The sequence below is a fragment of the Podarcis vaucheri genome (assembly GCF_965113315.1).
Source record: "Podarcis vaucheri genome assembly, chromosome: 16".
NCBI classification, from domain to species: domain Eukaryota; kingdom Metazoa; phylum Chordata; class Lepidosauria; order Squamata; family Lacertidae; genus Podarcis; species Podarcis vaucheri.
In genome coordinates this window covers 18,955,152-18,974,085 of record NC_138754.1, presented here as the reverse complement: position 1 = coordinate 18,974,085, position 18,934 = coordinate 18,955,152, and the positions used below count along the sequence as shown (strand labels likewise).

Genomic DNA, 18,934 nt, shown 5'->3' with positions numbered 1-18,934 from the left:
CTGGCTAACCGAGGCCTCCTGGCCGGCTTCATCTTACTCCGCTTGCGCTCGCCTCGCTGCCAGTGACAAAGATGGAAGCGGCGGGGCGGCGGGAAGGGGGCGCACGACGAATTAAAAAGCGCATGGAGGCGGAAGGGAGGAGCAGGGAGTTTCGAAATACTAGAGTGGTACTTCCGGTGAAAGAGACGGCGGTTCTCTAGGATTTATAGTAGTTATTTTGAATTTGCGCTTAGGTTTTCTGACATCCGAATTTTTGGGGACTTTATATGCCCCCCACTGTGAAGTCGCTGCCTTTATTTAGCCAACAAAATTGTCACAAAGCACCACATAAATATATAGGGTTAAAATACTCTATAATCCACCCATCCCTGAAAATGGGTTCCGGGTTCCAATAATCTTCCTTTAAACCCAGGGCCGTTGTTGTTGTTGTTGTTGTTTGGGGGGGAGGTGCCAGTACTCACCATGAAGTTGTTATAGTAAGTGCCACACTTTAAACTTTTTTTTTTTTAAGGTGCTGGTATGGTGTGCTCTTGAGTACCCCCAGAATAAAAGCACTGCTTAAACCAATTTTTTAAAAGTGGAGGGCCACATGGCCTCTGCAGCAATTTACACCATGTTGGAATCAAACAATGGTGCTACATATGGTAGAAATTGCCCAAGGGCTTTTCATGGCACAGAATGTTGATGGTCCTGGTGTTTTTGTTCTTGCTTTTAGCGTGCTTGTAAAGTGCGAGGAAGAACTCTTTAGATAGGTACAAGCCAAAGAACCATAGAACAGTGGTAGACCAGACAATCCGAGGTTTAAGCCCTGACAGCTCAAGGTTGGACTGGAAATGCCCCTTGTCTGATACCCTAAGACAGCCACTGCTAGTCAGTGTTGACAATACTGAGCTAGATCCAGTGGCCCATTCTCAGTATAAAGCAGCTTGCCCTGTTTTAAAGCACACACTAAAAGACACAGAAAGACCTTCCAAACACCTCCCACCCACCCAATTCTGTTTTTAAAATAATTTTCAGTAGGCAAAGCATGGAGCTATAGTACCTCTCCCACCTACAAAATATCTCAAGCCCATAATAGAAGGACCCAAGATCACCTGAGCCATAATGCAGCACAGGCTCTGTCAAAAAGGAAAACTGGGATCCACCTCCACTGTAATAATGCATGGGGTCCATGTTTAAGGAACCTTGCACAGAAGTGATCATACCCCATTGGCCAGGCCTGTCAGTATCCCATTCTGCCACTCTCAACATCTTCCTGGTGTAAATAGGTTGGGCTGCTCCTTCTACATGGGGAATCTACCTTAAGATCTGCCTCCCTCGAATCAGGCCCATTCTTCTGTAGCCTTCCTTTCTCTGGCAGTCTTCTGGGATGAATTACAGCTAGGCTGTTGCATCTCAGTGTGAAAACATTGAGCAAGGCCAAATAAACAGCCCTGACCCAACTACCACACCCAACACTGGCCTTCACTCCAAACTGGACAGCTCTGTAGATCAGAGATGGGCAAGGAGAGTCTGTCTTCTAAATTTTGGTAAGCATTTCTTACCAAAGAGAGAGACTTATGGATTTGGCTGTGAGTATGGGGACCCTTCCCAGGATCCTGTCTATGGAGGTAGGGATGGGAACCTGAAAGCGTAGGAAGGATTTGGCCAGTTGTGTGGTGCTAGGTCCTGCATTTACATGGCATTGTACAGACAGAACTAGGTGGGAAAGAAATGCAACCAGAGGTAACACCCTGTTTTCTGGTGGCATTTTGTAATAGCATCACAGTTGTGACAATACTTTTGTTCTTGCTAGGTTGCCTGTGTGAGCTGGTGAGATCGCGAAAGGTTGTTCCCTGCAACAGCTGGTGAGGAATCAGGTAGGCCAGGCTAGATCTCCTCCGCTGCCACGGCTCCTCTGGAGTCATCCTTGTTTGGCAAGCCCAAGTCCAAGCAGTTTTTGTCAGCCCTGATAGCCTGAACAGAGCACGTAGACATAGTAGGTGTTGGAGCTGTCACCAGTTTTCTGGCAAGGTCCACTTGCAGAATGCTCTGGCTGCCATTGAACAGGACTTTCTCTTGCTTGGATGTTTTCTTGGCTTGGAGGGGGCTCCTGCACCCCTGTACTTTGCTTTTCACTTTCACTGTGTCTGGGTAGCAGAAGAAAACCACGGCCACTACGGCAATCAAGGTGATTGGCCATGAGGAGGCTCTGCTCTTCCCACTGCTGCGCATGCACGAAAGGCCTGAGTTTCCGGCCTCAACATCTTGCTTAAAGTTACTCTTTCCTGCCATGCTGGAACATAGTAAGAAGCAGGGATAGAGTAATCTGTCTTTGGGTCTTTCCAATCTTAAGGTCCATATGAAAATTAATATGGCTCCAAGTGCATTTTGCCTAGCATTAAAATGTTTTTACGCAATTGTCTGAAACATGTGCATTTTTGCAAAAATGACCCTACTTATTATTACTATTATTATTTATTGAATTTATATCCCGCCCTATACCCAGAGGTCTCAGGGCAGTACTTTAAGGCATTGCATTATTTCCACTGATATAAGCATTTTTGCACAGTTTGAAAAACTGCAAAATCTGGAGAAGTGTGCATTTTGAAAGATGGCTTTCAACTTACATTGTGAACTGACGTGCACATAAGGTAGGTTTGCATTAAAATGTGAAACAAACCAACCAACCAACCAACCCCCCCCATCCCCCATCCTCCTAATATATTCACCCTTTCATCTGCTATGTGCTTTCACAGACTTGTCTCTAGCCTGCAAATACCCACCTTTTGTATTTGTTATTCCAGTTATCACTGCATTTCCTTCCATCCCAGGCACAGTAAGGATCTCGTGCTAAAATGCAGTCAGGACAGGTTTTGTGAATGCCACAGTTGGCCAATGGGACTTGTACAATTCCTTTGGAATACCCCACATAAAGGATCCCCTAAGAATGCACAAACAGAAATATTTTGTTACTACAGTATTAGGAGGGCAGGAGAAAGAAAGACCTTCCTTACATTGTGTATAATTAACTTGTAGGACTTATGGCCATAAGGTGCAGCGATGGGCCCTGGCCTTAAAAACTATCTAAAATATAGTTAAATAAAAATGCCAGTGCCTCATTCACCCCAAATAATAGCCACGGATTGAGAGTTGTGCTTGTGATAATTTGATTGCCTGCAAAGTTTCTTTATTTTCTGGTTTTATATTTAATTGTGGCTCTCCAGGGTTTCACTCTTTTTCCAGTTGAGGATTGAACCTGGGACCTTCTACACATGAAGCATCTGCTCGACTACTGAGCTGTGGTCCTTCTCCTTAAAATAAAGTACGGTTCTAGTTCATGTGGTCTTGAATAAAGAACAAGTTTAAGTAAGAAACTGCCTTATCCCACATCAAACTACGGGGTTCATCTAGCTCCTTGTTGCTTAGCAGCTTTCCAGGGTTTCAGACAGGAAACGTTCTTGAGACTCAGCCTGTAAACTAATGTAAGATTACTAGATTTTTTTCAATGAATCCGGGGACACTCTTCAACTTCAACGGATTTTGTATGGAGGCTGATTTGTAAATCCGGGGACCATCCCTGGGAAACGTCTGGTAACCTTAAGCTAAGGCCCTTTTACAAACTTGCAGCTCCTGTTCCTATCCAACAGAGTCTGCACACCTTTTCAGGGAAGAGCAGCAGGTTTTGGACTGCCTCTGGCTTCTCAAACAGCTGGATCTCCTCAATGATGTGAGCATCGCTGCCGACGACCACCACTTTGTGAATGGCTCCCTGGTCTGTGGAAAACCAAGAGTAGTATCAGAACAGTTTGTTGAAACCCGGGCCTGTCACTATCAAGTGGGTGGGAGCTGACGTTTCTCCCTCTTGTGCAGTCCACCCTCACTTAAGAACCCAAGAAGAGCCTACTTGATTGGGCTAATGGCCCATCTAGTCCAGCTTCCTGTTCTCACAGTGACCAACCAGATGCCTGTGGGAAATTGGCAGGCAGGATCTGAGCACAAAAGCCCTCTTCCCCTTGTGGTTTCCAGCAATGGAAATTCAGAAGCATTGCTGCTTCCGACTGCGGAGGCAGAGCAGGGCCATTGTGGTTAGATTGACAGCATCATCCTCCACGAATTTGTCTAATCCTTTTGTAAAGCCATCCAAGCTGGCGGCCTCCCATGTCTCCTGCAGGTGCAAGTGTCATAGTTTAAATGTGCACTTCCACTTTCGGAGCCGCAACCCTTTAATTGACTGGCTGACCAAGGCTGGATCTACACCGACCTGTTTAACATTATTAAAATGGTACAGTTGTACCTTGGCTCCTGAATGCCGCAAACCCGGAAGTGATTGTTCCGGTTTGCGAATATTCTTTTGGAACCTGAACGTCTGACGCGGGTTCCACGGGTTCCGATTGACTGCAGGGACTTCCTGCAGCCAATGAGAAGTCGTGATTTGGTTTTCTAATGTTCTGGAAGTTGAACAGACTTCTGGAACGGATTCCGTTCAACTTCCAGGGTACGACTGTATTAGACATATCATTCTAAAACGCCACAGGGCATACTTGTAAATCAAATATTTTTTTACCTTTGTTTCTTTCGTCAAACCACAGTCTCCCTAGTCCCGGTTGCTCTGCAGTGCCCTCTGGTATCACATTTTAATAACACATTATGAACATTAAAAGTACAGTCATACCTTGGTTGTTGAATTTAATCCTTTTCGGGAGTCGAATAGACTCCCGAAACGGTTCGAAAACGGTTTAATCCTTTTCGGGAGTCGAATAGACTCCCGAAACGGTTCGAAAACCAAGGCGTGGCTTTCGATTGGCTGCAGGAGCTTCCTGCACTAAATCAGAAGCCATGGAAGCTACATCGGATGTTCGGTTTGTGGCATTCGGGAACCAAAACATCCGAGTACCAAGGTGTTCAACAACCAAGGTACGACTGTGGGACATCATGTGTCCATATAGTTATCAGAAACATTCTTTAACCCTTCATTAACATTAAAAACCATGAGTGCAGATCTGCTCCAGGTAAGTCCTAGGAGGAAAAGTAAATATGTTCCCTAGAGCTCCCCATCCTAACTCCAAGGGTAAATCAGCTGCTAAGCAGAGAGAACTAAGAGGGGTGAGGAAAGAGCTCTACAATCCCAGCAAACAGCTTTCTCGGCCTCTCCTGGGAGAACCATTAGCATTATCTAACCATTATCTGGCTACTTTTGGTGCAATGAATTTGACACACAGGCCGCTTCTGAGACTTGCACTTTTCAAAATCAAAAGATTCATGATTGAGTCAGTCTTGCTTGCTCATTATCTGGCTAAACCAGGCTTCCTCAGACTCAGCCCTCCAGATGTTTTGAAACTACAATTACCATCATCCCTGACCACTGGTACTGCTAGCTAGGGATCATGGGAGTTGTAGGCCAAAAACATCTGGAGGGCCAAGTTTGAGGAAGCCTGGGTTAAATGTTGCAACCTGTGTTGTAAGCCCTTGCTGGGTCAAAGGAATAAGGAGGTTACAGAGCAAATGTCTTAATCTCGACCTCCAGGGCAGGGAAAAAAACACATCCATACCTGTCCCAAGAAACAGTATGGTATAGGGAATCCCCAAGATGTTCTCAGTTTGGTGTACTGTAATCCGGGTGTATTTCACATTGAGCTTCACAAACACAGGCTGGTTATAGAGTGGCCGAATCGTCTGATCCATCATATAATGATCTTTCATGAAAACGAGGGTTTTGTCTGATGATGGGCTGACAGAACACTGAAGGGGGAACAGAAAAAGAGGCCCATTGGATCAGGCTGAGACCTATCTAGTCTAGCATCCTGCTCTCACAGAGGCCAACATGCTCCTATGGGAAGCCTTCAAGGAGGACCTCTGTTCCCCTATTCACCCAAGGCATGAAGATGTGACTAACACACTTAATTAGGAGTCCTCCATACTGTTCTCTTCCAGTTTTTATCCGTGACTTAAGCCCGCTCTGGTAAATATTCAGAGTCTTGCACAGCACAGGGTGAGTGTGATGTTGAATGTGTGATGGCCTGGGAATCCGATTCAGAGGGTGAACCGGAGGAATCCCAGCCTGCACAGGAGTCCCCGCCTCCAGGGCCGGCTGAACTGGGGCAGGGCCTTGATTCTGAAGCGCCTGCACCTGTGCCGGATCCTCAGGAGCAGGCACCAGGTGAATCCACTCTGGCTCCAGGGGTGGTTGAGGACTCAGTGCCTACAGGTGAGTCTCCCCCTGGGCCCAGTAACCCTTCAGCCTCTCCTGAACTGCAGAGGCTCAGGGCAGAGAGGCGAAGGGAACTGGTTTCTCCCAGGAGGAGTGCTCGCCTTAAGGCCAGGAGAGGCGGGTCTCCTGGGGGCCGAGACCGCCCCTGGCCTCAGAGAAGATAAAGGCCAGTCAGCCCGGTCCCAGGTTGCGGGAGCAACGTCATTGTTGAGTACCTGTTCCTGCCCGGACCCAGACCTGACCCTCCAGTGTTCCTGTCCCCGCCCGGCTTCCTGCTTCGGACCTCGCCCCGCTCCTTGTGAACTGTTTCCAGGCTAGTGACCCAGGACCGGACTTTGACTACGCCAACGGTAACCTTCCCCCCCGGGACCAGCACAGAGTGTGAGCAGCTAGTTAAGTAGGGTGTGTTTTGTAGCTGTCTCATCCATCTGAGAAGCGCCATTTTAATTTTGGCTCCACGTTTTGTAAAGACACACAGCCTCCCTGGAGGAGAAACTGAACTGTTTGTGGGGCAATGGTTCATTTCAGGAGCTAAGGACACACTAATTTCAAGGTAGATCTACAAAGGGTTCCAGAACCTCTTAGACCTTTCTAATAATTTTCTACAGCCTAAGTGGGATCCCCTACACCAGGGATAGTCAACCTTTTTATACCTACCGCCCGCTAATGCATCTTTCTTGATGGTAAAATTTCCTTACCGCCCACCAGTGCTTGATGGAAGGAGGATTCAGCTTGTGTCGTAGAACCCCCTACTGCCCACCTAGAATCCTAGTGGGCATTAGGGACAGGTTGACAATCCCTGCCCTACACGGTCTGGGTTAAGGGTATCTTCCCACTTGTGGAGCAGCTGGCAGAACAGAACTACAGGAAACACTGGAGATGCTAATCTTCTGGCAGGACAGCCTAAGGACATAGGTTTGCTTTAAGACTTGATGGCAAACTATACACAGCATCCCTGAGAATCCGCATTCCCTGATTCCGGCAGGCATGTGCAATCCCCTCTCAACAGCTTATTTCCATCAGTGCAAAAGGACACAAATTAACAGAAGGAACTGACAGCCAAAGCAATTACACAGGAACTTGCAAAAACATTCAGAAATAATTTGAATTTGATTCCACTTCAGAAAGACAACAACTTCAAAATCTGGGGTTAAATTAGAAGGAAGAAGCATTTCTCAGTATCAGAGGCGCCCCTGGCATGCATTGGACATGCGTGATGCGATGTTGCACCATCTAGAGGAGGCTGAGGGCTCTGAAGGAGCCAGCCACTGATACTGTGACGCACGACACTTGTGACGTCACACCCACATACCAACCCCATTCCAACAAATATTCAAGGGGCTGAAGACAACTTGGCCCCCTAGAGTTGGGGTGCCTGCTCTGTATCCTCACCAGAAGCAGTATTCAGCTGGGCATTGCACACTTCCAAGCAGAGGGCTAAAAGCGGTACTTACCGAACCAGGGCGAGGATCCATGGCCTCCCCTTCATAGGACAGCCATCGGGAGCAGTTCTGGTGTAACTCTTTGTATCTCCCATTATCAAAGACTTTGTTGATAGCACTAAGGTCGAAGGCGCAGACTGCCGAGCTCCAGAAACCTCCCACCTGCCTACAAAGAGATGTACAAACCAGCCGCACCACTAGAAGGAAAAGGCACTCTGCATATGCTTGGAGTCAATTTACTTCACCAGTATTTAGCACATTGTGGGACCCAAAACAAATTCCAAAGTAGGGATGGATAAATTTGCGTATTTCGATTTCTCACTTTTCCAATTTTAAGTTCAGCTTGTCACATTTCTACATCAGTTTGTGAATCTTTTCTCAAATAAGTCCACAGAAACATGGTCAGCGTTGAGTGCTTATTTCCCCTAAGAGACACATGTTTGCAAGAAGTTTTGCTTCATATTTTTCATTGTGTATGTTGCTTTTCTCATCATATGCATTTTTGCGCACACTACCCCGATATATGCATTTTTGCATGCGAGCAGCATCACAACAGTGCAAATTTCCTAGGGTGGTTGCATTTCAGTTCATTTATTGTTTGGGAATATGCAAAACTAGGTAGGGACCCATTAAAAAAAGAGAACTGAACCAAATCCTATCCCCCGTTGTGCTGAGTGGCTAATATTCTTCCCCCACTCCGGCTACTAAGGATTCTCACAGCCTTACCATTGAGGAACGAAGACCCCATAGAAAAATGCACCGCCTCCTGGGTGTGGAACAGCAAACACGTGTTGAATGACAGTATAAGGAAACTGCCCTTTCTGGGCACAGGAAAGATGCGCTTTCAGAAAGGTGGTCCATTTCTTCTGCAGCAACGTTTTTCCTCCAACATCATTCTGTAGAGGATGGGAAAGCAAACATCATTGACAAATCAGATTGGTAGGCATAGTCCTTTTAAGGAGCAGCCCCAGGCATTCTCTGACAGCTCTTTTGAGATAATCAAATTGCTGCTTTTCTTTATTCATCCTATTAATTTTACGGTTTGCTTTGTTGCTTACTGTTTCATCATGCGGTGCTGTACATTTCCATCTTGAGTTTAGCAAGCTTGTAAGCTGCCTTGGAGGATTTTATAAAAGGGAAGCTGAGCTACGATGAAGACTGGTCGTGTTCGGCGTCAACTCAGTGTCACAGAATCAGAAAATTGTAGAGTTGGAAGGGACCCCAAGGGTAATCTAGTCCAGCCCCCTGCGATGCGGGAATCTCAGTTAAAGCATCCAGGGCAGAAAACCACCTAACCTCTGCTCACAGCACTGAAAAGAAGTTCCTGCTCAAAAGCTTCCTTGATTTTGGAGGCAGCTCACCTTGCAGATGCGAGCAACCCTGGAGACAATCACTTTCTGAAAGAAGTTATACTCCTTAGCTGCTTCCCAAAAGAAAAAATAGACTTTGTCATCATTTGGGGGGGCTTGGGTGTTGAAGGAGCCCACAAATGTTGCATCACCTGGGGAGGGAAGGGGAAGAAAACCGCCAGATGTGAGATCTGATTTAGTTTCTAAGGCCCTTCCCCGCTCCCTCAGCATCTGCTCTTACCAGTCATCCAGTGCTCATTCTTCAAAACTGAACTACTGCCCAGGGTTCGAGTGATGACAGGCTCATTCCCTGTAATGTTTTCCTGGGTGGCAGTGTAAAGTTCGCCATCTGCAGGGTAAAGGCAGGAAAGATGGTGACTCCTCCTTCCCCTTCAGCCCGTTTTCTAGAGAGCTTGTAATTCACTGCCTACAGGGCGAGTTCAATATGTTTTTGCACCTGAGGCAAACTGCACGCTCACCACCAGGGAAGAAGAAGGTGAGTTAAGATGTCCATCAGGAACAAAGGTAGGGAGAATCAAATCAACCTTACCTGATAGTTGAGCCGGGAATCAAAGGCCGTCTCAGTGCAAGGGAAGTGGCCTGCTCTGAATCGTGCCAGGTGGGTGTGGGCACATAGCCCAGGCAGCTCCAGCGGGCAGCCCCCATCAGCAGCGCCTCCTATTCACCAAGAGGTTACTGTCGAGGTGGCATGGGAAGGGGGGGGGCTGCCAAAGAGGTGGCAGATCTGGCCTCCAAGGAGCACATTGCTGCCGCAGCAGGCAATACATTCCTTGCTGTTCCTGTGGGTGCTGCCGCTTGAGGCAGTCGCCTCATCTTGCCTCGTGGATGGGCCGGCCCTGGCTGCCCCTAATTTTGCCTTGTACATACCTTGCTAAATATCTTGTAAGTCAGTGTGCTTTCCTAAGCTTGCTCATGTCACTCCCCAGGACCTCTACAAGTTATATCTCAGAGTGGGCGGCTTGTCCCCCAGGGAAAGTTGGCCGCGTGAATCTATGCACAGTTCATCAAACTGCTTCACACATTGCAGTGTCTGGGGTATATTTTAATCACACTGCAGGGTGACATGTTGTCCATCTTTCAACAAGAGGAAATACAGGCAGGGGACAGGCTGTCATCCTCCCTAGATGGATGTTCTCCGAATGATTTGGACTATAATTCTCATCAACCCTAGCCAGCACAGCTGATGGGAGTTGCAGTTCAAATCATCTAGAAAGGAGCACAGCCTTTGACAAGGAATTAAAGGGGCATGCCCTTTTGGGAGCCTCACCCAAGAAAAGCGCTTTTAAAGGGGGAAATCACGGCGTGAAATCACGTGAGATCATGGCATAAAAATGGGTGCCATTCTCTCACGAGGAGAAAAAAAGAGAGAAGGTGGCATCTGGGAAGATCGTGTCCCGGATTTTGCTGTTGAGTTGTTGACGGGTATGGCATGAGAACTGGGGATGTTATAACAGACCTTTGTCTTCCTCTATGGAATGCAAAAGCGGGCAATAGGCAAAGGACCCCTGATAGTTAAGACCAGTCGCAAATGACTCTGGGGTTGCGGCACTCATCTTGCTCTATAGGCTGAGGGAGCCGGCATTTGTAGACAGCTTCCAGGTCATGTGGCCAGCATGACTAAGCCACTTCTGGCGAAACCAGAGCAGCGCACGGAAATGTCGTTTACCTTCCCACCGGAGCGGTACCTATTTATCTACTTTCATTTTGATGTGCTTTCAAACTGATAGGTTGGCAGGAGCTGGGACCGAGCAATGGGAGCTCACCCCGTCGCGGGGATTTGATCAGCAAGCCCTAGGCTCAGTGGTTGAGACCACAGTGCCACCCGTGTCCCTATGCTTTCTATGGAATGCAAAAGCGGGCAGTAGGGTAGTGCAAACTTTCGACATCCAAGGAAGTGGAACCCCTCCCCTTCCAGGTGGCTCACCAACGAGGATTGCGGTGCTCCCATGGTGAGGGCTATAGGGGGAGACACCCTTCCCTTGCAGGAGGAGGGGGTTGCCTTCTGCATCTTTCACCAGACTGAATGTTGTTAGATCCTAGCAAGGCAAGGGAAGGAAAAGGAGAAAGGTCAAAAGAAGCAAAATCGATGGGAAGGTGTCCTTCAGAAACCAAGCATCCCCATGGAGCTGTTTATAATCGAAGGGAAGCACAGATTGTGGGCGCCTGTTGATTCTCAGCAGGAATGTTGTCCCGTAGAACAGAGCCAGCCACACTGAAAGCCCAGCTTCAAGTTGCTGGCCTTATAAAGGTACCCCCCTTCCTCTCTCCCCTAAGAACTCACAACGTAAGTGCAGGTGGGACTGAAAGCATATGTCCCGCAGGTGTAAAGGTGTGTGTCGTTCAGTTGCACCAGGACACGGATGAAATTGAAACATTCCCTCTGTGGAGATGAAGGTGAGAAAATCAGGATCGAACTTCCAGTTACATTTGCATCCCAAAGAAGGTTTCCACTGGGTGGTTGTTAAATAGCAACCAAGAATGCATGAAAACCCAGCCCCTTTCCTACATGCAAGCACATAATAATAATAGTTCTTGAAGGGGTTAAAGGATAACAGATTATTTATTTAGTCAAAATAAGCAGTGGTGCCACTAGATAATTCTGCAGTCTGGTCATAATGGTGTTTTGTTAGAACCAACCTTTCATTTAGCAAGCCCAAGCGGCACGGTGGTTTAACTCACAGCGCCACCCGCATCCCTGTGCATAAGATAGTTCAGGATATACTGGTATTATTTCTCAGCAATTTGGAAGAGGATCGCCTGTGGTTCTTATGCTGTCTGTGTTCACGCAGCTGAGTTTCTATCTCCACCCCACCCACCTCCCACCCACAGGTCAGGTAGCAGCTTCGGAGTGGAGGTGGGCATTCAAACCAGCAAAAGGAAAGAGGGAAATACACACAGATGCACACCACATTCCCAAACTGGGAGGCAGCACTTCCTCTATCCCCAATGCATTACCTCTTTGTTTTTCACCTTCAAGGCACAATTATCCTTTGTATCAGCCGTGGGACTCCACTGTATCTGTTACAGGAAAAGGGGAAGAAGGGCATTTTAGAGGAGGAGAAACAAAAGAAGGGGGAAATAGTCAGATTGCAAATGTTCAGCCTTACTGGTATTCACTTGCAGAGTTATTTTGCAAATAGGAAGATGAAAGTCAAGACTAAATTTCTGTTTTTATAATATAGTTTTAATGGTTTTGTGTTATATTTTTATAAATTGCTCAAGAGATTTTCAAATATACAGTAATTTAGAAATGCATTAAATAAGCAAATAAATAAATAAGCAATACTCCCTCTGTTTACAGTCTCTAAACTCTGGTTCTTGATAAAGCACTGACTTGCTTGAGACAAAATGCCAAATCATGGTTTGGAGCCATGTGGCTGAGCCGTCTGCTTCTTGCAGGATATAGGGATGGAATTATTCATCCATTTTGGTTTCTCCTAGTTTCTCATTTTGAACCTGAAGTTCAACTCTCCACATTTCTGCATCAGTTTGTGTTTTTCTTTCTGAAGGTTTTTTTTTTTTTACCCAATATTTACATTTTTGCATGTTTTAAGTAACGTAAATTTTTGTGCACCATTTCCTCGATACACACTTTTTTGAAGTTTGGATGGAGAACAGCACCGCAAAATTCTGAGAAGTGCAAGTTTTGAAGGAAAGCTGTGTTCCAGCTTGGGGAAGTGCAGATTAGGTGGGTTCACATTAAATTGTAAACTTTAATTGCTTCCCTGTCGCTGCTGTGCTGCCCCCTCTTCTCCCCTCTTGCTTTCTGCTAATGGGGCCATGCAAGGAAATAAATACAAATTAACTATTAAAGAGGTCACAAAGCAAAAATAAACCCTTTACCATAAAAAGACAGTTAAGAAAGGCTAACAGGGTAAAGACCCCTTTCAGGATTTGGGTAAAGTCCAAAAGTTAGCTGGCCACACCCAATTCCAACCATTAGAGTTACAGACCCCACCAGTAAACTGTATTGAGGCATCTGTGGATGTTGCATCGCACAGACCTTTATCAGGGGCCATTAGACCCAGGCCAGAGGCCAGCTTTTCTACAAAAGGATTTCTTTCAGCCAATCAGGGCTTATTTTCTCAGCACTAGAGGATGCCCATGGTGGAAGACCTTGCAGCTACTAAATGGATTTCTGCACAATCTCTTGTGACCTTGATGTAATCCTGCAATAGACAAGCCACACAGGTGGCAAGTTGGGTTAATTAAACAAAACCTCCCCCCCCCCGGGAAGGCTGCACCCAGAATCCTAAGTAAAAAGCCATTAAAACGAACCAAAGACATGATGATTTACATTGAATCAGGACTTTAACCGACATTAAGCTGCTGCTTACCCTTCAAACCTGGTGCAAGCCATAGTTTCCTGGTTGGGGTGTCTAATGGTAAACCGTGGTTTGATAAAACTAGGAAGTAATGTGGTCTGGGGGCAGGAAGGGCTGAAATGTGATGAACTCCAATGCACACATAGAAACATTTTTTAAAGGCTCCTCAGTATCTCCCACAAAACAGGGAGCAGGGTTGAAAGGGTTGTCATCTTGAATAATGTGGGTGAGCACCCTCATCAGAACACCACTCCAGACCTTTCCTCTCACTTTCTCCAGCACTCCTTATCCTGAAACCCCATTTCCCACTCACCTCATGCTTCACCCTGATGGTGGTATCCGTGCGAATGTCAAGGGCGAGGATAGTGTCTCTGGCACCCACATAGAGAGTTTTCTTGTTTTTGCTCAGTAGGAAAGTGTCCCAATTCTGAACCCCTTTTTGCATGAATGGGAAAATCTTTCGTCTGGGGTCCCCTGAGGATAAAAAAAAGAGTAAGGCTAGGTACATTTTCAGCAAGCGTTTGGTAGCCAGTCCTGGATTCCAGTGCTCAGTGGTGATCAATTTTTTTGCTTCCTGCTCCTCAGAGGCAAGGTCAGTGTGCCCCTTTTGTACCATGACCAGTGAGGGTGTATTACTTGGTGGATCATTGGGTGGTGTGTGTGAATATGTAGCAACTCTGTCCCCAACATGGGCAGTGTGCCCAGCATAGCGCATAGTCTGGTGCCATTTTGAAAGGGACATCCTCACATGCACAATGGTGGGTGCAGATGGCATATGCATACAGTGCAAATACTCAACAGTCTCAAGTTTCTAGTCCTGTGCACGTGCTAAGAATCCACAGACAACAAACATCAGGAGCAGATGGGTGAGATCCTGCTCTCCCACCTAGTTGTGAATGATCCACCAATTCTGAATGTTTGCACAGGACTAGATGAGGTATAATAGTTTATTCCTACCAATGAATACACTCACAGCCCTTTGTTAACCTTTCCCATCCCAAATCTTGCTCATCTCCTTTGAGGCACCCTTTCAACTTCTCCCCTAGTGCACATATATTGACTCTGTCTTCCCTTGAGTTACTCACTTAACGAGGTGGTTTGCTTTGGCATCAGCTCTGTGGCCAGAGTGTTGGCAAACGTCAGGAGGCAAATGAAGAAGTGTTTGGAGTTCATGCTTGGTTATCAGCAGATGGTAGCTGTCAAGAAATGCAGAAGAAAGAAAAGAAAGGAAGGGAAGGGAAGGGAAGGGAAGGGAAGGAAGGAAGGAAGGAAGGAAGGAAGGAAGGAAGGAAGGAAGGAAGGAAGGAAGGAGAGAGAGAGAGAGAGAGAGAGAGAGAGAGAGAGAAAGTCATCACTAAAAAGTTAACGACATATTATACCCTTGGCTACACCTTTGTTATATGAGGCCTAAGTGCCCTCTGTGGCTAGATGTCCTTTTCGCCAGCTTTGCCTGGTACAGTGGAACCTCGGTTTTCGAACGTAATCCGTTCCGAAATGTTCAGAAACCGAAAACTGAAAGCGGAAGCCTCAATGCAATAGGGAAACTCAAAATGGAAGCCGCGTGGCACGTTCGGCTTCTGAAAATCGTTCAAAAACCAAAGCAGTAACTTCCAGGTTTTTGGCATTCAAGTTCCGAAACGTTTGTCAACGGAGACGTTCAAGAACCAAGGTTCCACTGTACACTAGCTAAGGATGTTTCTGGAATACAGTAGGCTGTGGGTTGATAACCCTGAGACTGGACTACTGCAATGTACTGTATGTGGGGCTGCCCCTGGGACTTGGTCTGAAAGCTACAGCTGTTGCACAATGCAGCAGTAAGAATGCTGATGGGGGCAAACAGCCAACATCTTGTCTTCTAAAATATCGGCATTGGCTGCCCATATGCTACTGGGTCAAGTTCAAGTTTTATTTTAACATACAATGCCCTGAACAACTTGAGTACCAGACATTTTAAGGATCTGAGCACTTATAAATAAATATAATTATAAATATAAATAAATAAACAAATATTTAATATATTTAAATTATTATTATTATTATTATTATTATTATTATTATTATTATATCGTAGCTTCATCACAGGGATCACTTTTAGGAATGCTGCTAGTTGACCCCTGGGTTTCCCGATAAGTCAGGTATGTAAGCGTCTGGCTAGCATCCTCACTGTTAAATTTCAAGACTATCTTGAAGACCTTTTTATGCTAACAGACCTATTCGGCTGTTTAAATTTTCTTAGGTTGGACCCTGTCGTGTATTGTTGGTATGGTATTCTGTGCTTTGTTGCATCTATTTTTGTACACCACATTGATATTTTATGAGTCCGGTAAGTGTGAGATAGGGACGCGGGTGGCGCTGTGGGTTAAACCACAGAGCCTAGGACTTGCAGATCAGAAGGTCAGAGGTTCGGATCCCCGTGACGGGGTGAGCTCCCATTGCTTGGTCCCTGCTCCTGCCAACCTAGCAGTTCAAAAGCACGTCAAAGTGCAAGTAGATAAATAGGTACCGCTCCAGCGGGAAGGTAAACGGCATTTCTGTGCGCTGCTCTGGTTCGCCAGAAGTGGCTTAGTCATGCTGGCCACATGACCCGGAAGCTGTACGCCGGCTCCCTCGGCCAATAATGCGAGATGAGCACCCAGAGTCGGTCACGACTGGACCTAATGGTCAGGGGCCCTTTACCTTTAAGTGTGAGATAGGTTATTACAAAATATAAAATATTTGGCAATCAAATACAACTGCTTGAAATGGGATGGCTGATCAGATATTCCTAAATATATGGCTCTCAGCTGCCACAGTGGCAACTTTAGGATGAATCTGCCTAAGGATCTTCTGAAGATGCAGGAAGGAAAAGAGTAGTAGTAGTAGTATTTATTTATTTATTTATTTATACATACATACATACATACCTACCCCACCCATCTGGCTGGACTTCCCCAGCCACTCTGTGCAGCTTCCAACAAAATATTAAAAACAGCATAAAACATCAAACAATAAAAACTTCCTTAAACAGGGCTGCCTTCAGATGTCTCTTAAAAGTCAGATAGTTGTTTATTTCCTTGACATCTGATGGGAGGGCATCCCACAGGGCGGGCGCCACTACCGAGAAGGCCCTATGCCTGGTTCCCTGTAACTTCGCTTCTCGCAGTGAGGGAACCGCCAGAAGGCCCTCGGAGCTGGACCTTTGTGTCCAAGCAGAACGATGGGGGTGGAGACGCTCCTTCAGGTATACTGGGCTGAGTTGGGGAGCTAAAGTTCTCACACTGTGGGCGAGAGCTTCAGTGCGGGTGAGGTGGAAAATACTTGCATGGAGTTATCACCAATTGTGGGAAGATCCACTGAAGAAGATAAGTGATGGTACCAACTGAAGGCTCATGCTCTTTTTTTGTCCAAAATTCCTGGGGCGGAATTCCAAAGCCATAGAGGTAGATCAGAAGCTTTCCAGGCCTTCTCTGCTCATCCTTTCCCCAGGCCCTCCTTTCCCTAGGACCCCACGTCCCCTTTCTCTGGCCTCCCCAGGTTCAATTGCTCTTTCCCCAGTTAGGCCACAAAGTCTTCTCCTTCACCAGCACCTACTCTTTTATCAGGCTCCAGGTTTTTTTGCCCTGCATCTGCTCTGCCCCGTCTTGCACCAATCCTTGTTCTGACCTATCTCAGCAAGCCCCAACCCTTTGGTGCTCAGCTTGTCTGTGACATCAAACAATGGCAACCAATGGCACCAGAAGTCAGAAAAAAACAATGACATTTCCCCCTTTTTTAGTGAAAAGTTGCCAGTTACCCACATCCAGATGGAACTATTTGTTAAGAGAGTGGGTTTGGAATATGCCAGACGTTCCCCAGGCTGTGGCTGATAGAAACTAGAGCTCCAAACACCTGAATGGCAGCAGGTTGATCTACTAGACTCATTTCTTCCACCAAGATGGCTCAGTTAAGACAATGCTTCCAAGCAAAAGTCTGGAAGTTAGGGAACGTGACAGAAGCTCCTCCTCCTAGAAAGGATTCTGGTTCCCTTCTTCCATTTCCAGGTCTCCTTTAACCATGGGTGCTACAATAGCCCAGGGTGATGACATTTAAAGCCATCATTCCCAATCAGGGCTTGGAGGTGACCAGTACCTCTGGTTTTACCCAATTCAGACATAGCAGCAAACTATCACCAGAGGAAACTTAGGAATGGAGGAAAGAATAAGGAAACATGAGAGGAGGAGCACGCACACACACACACACACACACACACCTCTGTAGTATCTTCTAAGGCTCCCACTTACTTGGGAATGAAGTCTGATTGAACTCAGTAGGACTTACTCCTGAGTTTGCATCATCAGGACTGCACTGCAAGCCATAGAATCCTAGAATCATAGAGTTGGAAGAGACCACAAGGGCCATCGAGTTCAACCCCCTGCCAAGCAGGAAACACCATCAGAGCACTCCTGACATATGGTTGCCAAGCCTCTGCTTAAAGACCTCCAAAAGAGGAGACTCCACCACACTCCTTGGCAGCAAATTCCACTGTCGAACAGCTCCCACTGTCAGGAAGTTCTTCCTAATGTTTAGGTGGAATCTTCTTTCTTGTAGTTTGGATCCATTGCTCCGTGTCCGCTTCTCTGGAGCAGCAAAAAACAACCTTCCTCCCTCCTCTATGTGACATCCTTTTATATATTTGAACATGGCTATCATATCACCCCTTAACCTCCTCTTCTCCAGGCTAAACATGCCCAGCTCCCTTAGCCGTTCCTCATAAAGCATCGTTTCCAGGCCTTTGACCATTTTGGTTGCCCTCTTCTGGACACGTTTCGGAGGATTATAATAAGATGTCTAAACTGGGGTCATGATGGGACAACAATGCTAACATCAACAATTCAGCACGCACAAAATGACTGGCAAATCTGAAACCAAAAGGTTCAGATTCTGAAAATGGAATATGCTGTTTAAATCAGGCGCAGCTACTTAGTTTACTTAATTCCTCACACAATCCAGTTCAAGACTCCTCCAAGAATCAGATCACTGGATATAAAGTCTCATAAACGCTGAAAAAGATTGTGCAGGGATTTTAACTGTATGGAATTGGGTGCATATATTGAGCCCGGTGTTAGTAGGTGAGCTTCTTGTAAAAGCACTTTGACAAAATTTCTGCTGGTGTCTTTGAGAGTCTAATGAGCTTTGAAAGCAAGTTGGGAATGTAAAACAATGGCAACACCCTTGGATTTAGGAGATCCTGTGGCAACCATCTGTTGTCCAAAGCAATTATGACGTAGCAGCGAGTCCTTTGGGTCAGCCTCTGAGCATTCATGGGATTTGCTTGTGTGGTGGCTGTACATCTTGTTGATCAGTCATTGACCTCACTGTGCATTTTAAGTGCATTTCTCCATTTTTCCTAATGGCAGAAAGTATTGGAAAAGCGTGGATTTGTGTTTTCGTTCTGGAAAATGCAAATCTGATAGATTCGGCTTTAAATGCAAACTGAACCAAATTTCTCCCCCGTCCCGACTAGAGAGAGAGAGAACAATCTGCAGTTGATTCAACAATAGAGTGATGCTACGGCATCAGGTGGGTGATGCAAATTGAAGTCCAAAGTGGCCATGCTGGCTGACCTTCACCTCCGCTTTATTTTTTAAT

The 18,934-nt window shown here is 46.2% G+C and overlaps 1 protein-coding gene and 1 long non-coding RNA gene across 4 annotated transcripts; one reads left to right on the top strand and one right to left on the bottom strand.

Moving 5' to 3' along the window:
- The first annotated feature begins 78 nt into the window (after positions 1-78).
- On the top strand, positions 79-3,314 carry LOC309521336. Its single transcript, XR_014214625.1, has 3 exons — positions 79-176; positions 1,796-1,859; positions 3,207-3,314. It is a non-coding gene; the product is annotated as an uncharacterized lncRNA (long non-coding RNA).
- On the bottom strand, positions 1,737-17,607 carry LOC309521325 (semaphorin-4A-like). 3 transcript variants are annotated; one of them, XM_082203705.1, is made up of 14 exons: positions 17,587-17,607; positions 14,413-14,523; positions 13,641-13,801; positions 11,958-12,020; positions 11,284-11,382; positions 10,927-11,038; positions 9,223-9,330; positions 8,994-9,133; positions 8,359-8,528; positions 7,645-7,798; positions 5,532-5,721; positions 3,641-3,756; positions 2,766-2,923; positions 1,737-2,275 (listed from the first exon to the last, which is right to left on the bottom strand). In XM_082203705.1, the coding sequence occupies exons 2-14, from the start codon at positions 14,498-14,500 to the stop codon at positions 1,870-1,872; spliced, it is 1,965 nt and encodes a 654-aa protein (XP_082059831.1). In that variant the 5' UTR covers positions 14,501-14,523; positions 17,587-17,607; the 3' UTR covers positions 1,737-1,869. The 3 variants fall into 3 exon arrangements, with proteins under 3 accessions (XP_082059831.1, XP_082059830.1, XP_082059832.1); XM_082203704.1 differs by lacking the exon at positions 17,587-17,607 and adding an exon at positions 16,625-16,874; XM_082203706.1 differs by lacking the exons at positions 11,958-12,020; positions 17,587-17,607 and adding an exon at positions 16,625-16,875.
- Positions 17,608-18,934: the final 1,327 nt, after the last annotated feature.